At 41.3% G+C, this 6224-nt stretch overlaps 1 protein-coding gene across 1 annotated transcript in view; it reads left to right on the top strand.

The window, feature by feature from the left end:
• TESPA1 (thymocyte expressed, positive selection associated 1) overlaps nt 1–6224 on the top strand; it is a 53329-nt gene that overhangs the window by 34907 nt on the left and 12198 nt on the right. The window contains exon 6 of the mRNA XM_019659665.1: nt 4923–5070. Within this exon, the coding sequence (XP_019515210.1) occupies nt 4923–5070 (148 nt within the window). The remainder of the gene's footprint in view (nt 1–4922; nt 5071–6224) is intronic.

Below are 6224 nucleotides of genomic sequence, written 5' to 3'. Positions count from 1 at the left end.
AAAGAGGCTGGGGAAGACAGAGTCCTTCCAGGGAGCTGGTTCAAAGGAAAGTAATGTGGGTGGAAAAGGTTTTAGGAGATGACTTTTCTGAACTACAGAAAGACCTCTGGAGGCTGCTGGGAGGAAGAGGGAAGTGGGGGTCCTATCGGAATAGAGAGAAAGGGATCACGGGTGCTTAGCTGGTTTGGAAAGGGCAGACTTCCAGAGTTGCTAAAATCCAAGGACTGGGTGGGAGTTAGCCCTTTCCAGATATCTGGTTCTAATTAAATTCACAGCTCAGGAGTGTGTGAGGATTGAATCCTAAGCCTTGCGGCCCTAAACTCATGGAAACAAATATATTTATTTAAATCAGTCACTCACCAGCTCTGATTTAGGCAAGGTGTTTAACCTCCCTAAATTTTCAACTGTAAAGATGCAAATACCTGTCCTGTCTAGTATATTGGGTCAGATCAAATGAAATAATGGAATAAAAGTAGCTTTTAACACAGTAATGTTTATTCTAGGCAGGATTCAAGCTGAGACCGAAGGCCCTGACTGACAACATCAGTATGTCAGTGAAGTGAGGAGGTAGGACTAAACCCCACTCAATAATGTGTGACCGTACACAAGTTACTCGATTTTTCTGTGCCTCAGATTCTTAATCAATAAACTGTGGATAATACCAAAGGAAAAAAATGCATCAAAGTTAAGCAGGCAAGAAAGACTATTCCTGGCTATGCAATAGGGGAGAGAGGCCAGAACCAAGTCTGAACTCAACTCTGCCTAGCAGGGCTGATAGAACTTCCAAGGACTGGACTGAGCTCATGGAAAAGTACTAGAAGACCTTAGGAAGGGGTTATGAGCCATACCTGTATTTGCTGATTGGCCTTATCCAAAAGAAATATCTTTCTCGTATCTTTATAAAGGAGATAGTTTTATAAATTGGAGCCAGGCATGCTCAGATGTTAGGCTCCTAGCATTCCACAGAAGTTGGGAGATAAGGGTGCTAATCTTTGTGGATTATATTTCAAAGAAATGGCTTCCTGTCCTTGAGTAAGACATCCCAGAGTTGTAAAACTGGCAAGAGATTTACATCTAGGAGTTGTAAAACTAGGAGGAGATTTACATCTCAAAGGAGCAGAGGAAGAATTTACAATGGCAAGTTTTCTAAAGTAAATACTCTAAGAAAATGGAGGTCAAGGGCTTAGAGTCACAAAGAAGCCTACCTAAAGTTTAGTTAAACTGAAGGGAATATTAAGGCCATCTTGTCCAATAATAATAATATTCATTTCATGAGCTTGCTGTGAGCATTAAATGAGTTCTATATAAAGAACCGAGTGCCTTACACTTATTAATCACTAGAGAAGGGCTTAAAATTATTAATGTTAAAAATAATGTCTCAGATTTCTTCCATTTCTAAGGTTCATTAAGTCTTTAGAACATGCTGGCTTTAACACAGGGAAAAAAATATTTTCTCATGAAACAACTATAAGTCTCAATTACCTAGGTGTTGGCTTGTATTCTTCGTTTCTCAAGGTGAACTTTCTATCTCCAGCCACCTTCCTGCCCTTGCTCAGCACACCTCCTGCTGACTGTTCTAACACATGTATAACCCCTAAGGTCACAGGAAATATAAACTAACTTCACAGTCTTTATAAACCAAACCAAATTAAATACTGAATCTTCTAGGGATGAAGAAGGTTAATGTTGGGTGCTTGTTAAGATCTAATCCAAAATGACTGTTCTATTATCTGCTGATTGGCATGACCATTTCCCCATAACCACCTCTTTTTTTTTTTCTTTTTTTTTTTGGTGTGAAGATGGGAATTAATAGTATGGAGGTAGCCAAAGAAAAAAACCACTGCTTGGTCTGCCTTTTCTTAGTCCTGTCTCCANTTTTTTTTATTGTTTCCCATTTTATAGATGATGACACTGGGCAGTTATTTTTATACCAAAATAAATTCTGAAGTGGGGGTATTAGATAGGAAGTCTAGAGAGAGATGGGAAAAGGAGAGGGGAGGGAGACAGAACATCGTGAGAATGTGACAATTATTTTTCTGCCTCATTTATAATTCTTACTAAGGTTGTTTTTCACCTGTTGGGGAGATATGATTAAAAGCAACATCTTCTTCCACCCCAGAAAACCTCTCCAGAAAGGCAGAAGAGAAAGAAAACAGTTTTATTTTTGAATAAGCATTAAACCAGAAGATGACAGTGCCTCACAGGCAATCCACTAACAAGATTGCAAAGACAGAAAGAAATCTCATGTCTTATATAAAAACCCGTTACATATATGTTGTTAAAATAAACAATAATTAGTCCTCAAGTAAGAGGACTTGACAGCACCATTTGTCACACATAGTTCATCCTATATTCACCTGGTAACTGTGTTAGCTAATTGCTTTTATCCAAAGGAATAATAAAACTTCTCCCATCTTTATTGCAGAAGGTAGTTTTGCAAGCCGTTGCCAGGCACCTAAATTAGACTCCAACCCTCCCATGGAGATGAGGAGATATGGGCACTATGGTCCTTGATGATTACATTTCAAAGCAATGGCTTCCTTTGAGAAAGACTTTTCTGGGTTGTAAAGGTGGCAAGAGGCGTGTTTAGCCTTAAAAATCATTTACATACATTACAAAGAGACAAAGAACTTACAGGTTTTCTAAAGAACTGTGCTTTAAGAAAAGGTAGAGTAGGGAAAAGCCTCTTTCACAACCGAGGCTTTTTAATTTGTATTCCCTGGTTGACCTCTGTGTATTTTCTTTTCTCTTTCTTGGTCTTTCCTTTATCTGTACTGCCCCATTCTTCTTTAGAGCTGTGGAAGGCAGCTCCCTGCATTGCATAATGCTCATTTTCTGAGTTATTCATTTCAAATGTGTCCATAGATTTCTAAGGTTCTACCCAAGGCTGGAGAGCAACACAACTTCAGGTCAGTATTCACGTAGGCTGCAGTGTAAGCACTGAGTCTGCAGGAGTGCAGAGCAGAGGCCCCGGCTCCATCCACTACCTTACCCAGCCCTTCAGGTAGAAAATATCTCCAGTGAGTAGATAGTACTTTCCGAGATATTATCTCCTATAAGTCTTATATAGACTATTTGAGAAGGAAAATGACTTAGCAAGATCATGCAACTAGTTACTTGATATCAGAATCAGAGCTAGAGCTCAGGCCTCCTGACTCCCAAACCAGTGCTCTTCTCATAAAAGCACACTGCCCTGAGTATACAGGAGTAGAGACTGTAGCTGTGGGTCAGAGCAAGCCTCACGAACTGTACTTGGATCTGTCCTAACCCTTTGAGCTAAGGACCAATACCCTCACTACCATTGTCAACACTGGTTTGCTTGCCTGTTTATAAACTCACTGGCAAGAGGAATATTATGCAGATGAAGCAGGATCACTCACAGGATATTTGGAGCTCATAGTTCAGCGAAAGACGTGACAGGAAAATCAACAATTATTTGATTTAATTTCATTAAATGCAATAGGGACATAGAAAAATGAATTTCCCAGAGGATAGCATTTCCAGGTGAATCTGGACAGGTGAGTAAAGGTTAAACAGAGGTATTGGGAGGGAGGGAGGGAGGGAGGAGGAGGAGGAGGAGGAAGAGGAGGAGGATAGGAGGGGGAGGGAGAGAGGGAGCAGGAGGACATGGACATCCTAGTTAGAGAGAAAATGTGTTCAAAGGCAGAGAGGAATGGCAAATCATAATATCTTCAGAAACTACACTTTGCGCCTAGTGGGAGAAAGGGGATATGTGGTAGAAGACCAAAATTAAGACTAGGAAAGATAAATAGAAAACAGATTTTGAAACCAAGACTTCTATGTTGTTTTAAGGATTTTGATTTGATCTAGGAAGATAGGGAGCCACTTAAAATTTTACAATGGAATAATATCAGATTTATCTTTTAGAAAGATCATTCTGGCAGAAGTATAAGAAATGGCCAAGTGGTGTGTTGGTTAAGAGTTGGCTTGGGAGCGCCAGCTCTGAGCAGCAGGGCCGCCAGTTCAGATCCCACATGAGGGCCAGTGACGCTGCGCCCTCTACAGCTAAGATGGTGAACAACAGCTCAACCTGGAGCTGGGCTGCCGTGAGTTGCTGGTGACAGCATAGGCTGCAGTGGGGCTGCCGTGAGCTATCATGAGTGGCTGGCAGCCGGCGTGAGCTGCCGTGAGCCGCCATAAGCGGCGGTCCAATGGCCCACGATCGACTGCCTCACCCGTGAAGAACACAATGATAATACCAACATGGACCAGTGAAGTGGCGTCCTCCACAACTAGACTGAAGAACAAAAGGACAGCAACTTGTCTGTTCCCCTTCCCCCGATTCCCCAACGCTGTTCCCCTCTCACAATTTCCCCAATAAAAAATCTTAAAAAGAGAAAAGAAATGGACAGAATAGGGAGCCAATGAAAGAAGGGAAATCATTCAGCCACAGAAGATTGAGAAGAAATGTGATAATTAGAAATAAGACAAGAGCACAGGGAATGAAGGGAAAGAAGAGTGGGATTTTCAGATATTTAATATATGCAGTGGCAAAACCTAGAACCAATCAGACTTGTGTTTAGGAGGTGTGGGGGGGGGNTATTTATTGAGAAATTTCAAAGAAGTAAGACTGCTGTCAATCAAATTAGCATCAGTTTGAGGCCTGTGCTTCAAAGCCTTTTTCCTTTAACACATCCATTATGTTCCAACAAATACTATGCCTTCGCATATCCGCCACCTAGCCCCTAGGACACCTGATTACTGTGTCCTCCCAAGAGAAGATTAACTGTTTACATTTCAACAGGTCCCAGTCACAGCGTAAAACACTCCTCAGAGGGAGCCTTATCAGCCTCGGTCGTACCGGGCGGGGCACCCCTCAAAAAAAATTCAGCCTTTCCGGTCGTACCGGGGCTTCTCTCATCTAATAAAAAAAAAAACTAAATACGGGGGGGCATGCTAATATAAATTGGCTTCAAGCAACAAGTATGGATTCATCTCTGACCCCTGCAGGAGTTTCCTGGAGACTGCCCGGCCCTGCCAGCTACTCAATCTTGGCTGCAGTTTGGCTTCCAGCAGCATGACTGGCGGGACCAACAAGACTAGTTCAAGGTAGGTACCAAGTTTGGCAGGGGTGGAAGGGTGGGGAAGGTGAAAGGCAGAAGAAAATGGAACGGAGAACCATTGCTCATTTTACCTGAGATATCTTACTGGAGATTTTATGCAGTCACATACTTGAGAAGTATGACCATATTTGCTTCAATAATGATGGGGAATTAGATGAATCTACTGCTTAGAGCAGGATGCTATGTGTAAAATAACAGGTGTCTTTCCACTGAACTTTATACCCCAGGAGGTGTAGTATTGGTGCCATCACTGTTCCTGGACTTATAGTAAGTGCTCAATAAACAATCAATAAATGTACTGATTGATTGATTGATTGATTGAATGAAACAATAAAATTTCCCCCAGAAGCTCAACAGTCCAATAGGATGAACAAAATATACATGCAAATAACTTTAAAACAAGATAAAAAGTGATGAAATCTAGTGTGGTATAATAAAAGTGTCTAGAATTTGGAGTGAAATTTGAATTTGAGACTGGTTCTGGGACTTAATAGCAAAATAACTATCTTTAGTGACTTGTCTTCACTGAGCCATGACCCTGGCCACACCCCAGTTCAATTAAATCAATTAAAGCATTTATGTGATACTTTCTGAATTGAAATATTCAGAAAATATATCACACACACCCCCACTTCCCCCCCCCACCCCCGCCAAGGTGATTCTAATATGCAGCCATGGTTGAAAACCAATGACCCAGACTTATGCCCACAATTCAGATAAGGACAGTTAGGACCACAGAGATAAAATCAGTACTTAGGTGACAAGCACAAAAGTGGAGCCAAGGATTCTGATTTTCCCCTACTAATTAAACAAGATGGTCACTATTTAGATAAAAAATCCCAGCATCCTTTCTGAAGAGAGCGACAATGATTATTCAAAGTCTCAAATAATTCACAGCCCCTCTCAGCCCCACTACTGTTCGGCATGCATAGTTATTGAGCTCTTGTGTCACCCAGCCTGGTGGTATGCAAATTCAGATGTAGATATGGATATAGCTGAGAGAAAGAGAGAGAGAGAGAGAGAGAGAGAGAGAGAGAGAGAGAGAGAGAGAGAGAGAGAGACACAGAACCTATCAAAGACATTAAGTGAAGACTTAGCATATTGAAAAATTTTTACCCTCAGAATGAGAATAAAATGAAT

This window comes from Hipposideros armiger, unplaced genomic scaffold (assembly GCF_001890085.2).
Source record: "Hipposideros armiger isolate ML-2016 unplaced genomic scaffold, ASM189008v1 scaffold_303, whole genome shotgun sequence".
Lineage (NCBI taxonomy): Eukaryota > Metazoa > Chordata > Mammalia > Chiroptera > Hipposideridae > Hipposideros > Hipposideros armiger.
The sequence above is the reverse complement of the archived record's forward strand: the minus strand, read 5'-3'. Positions and strand labels throughout refer to the sequence as shown.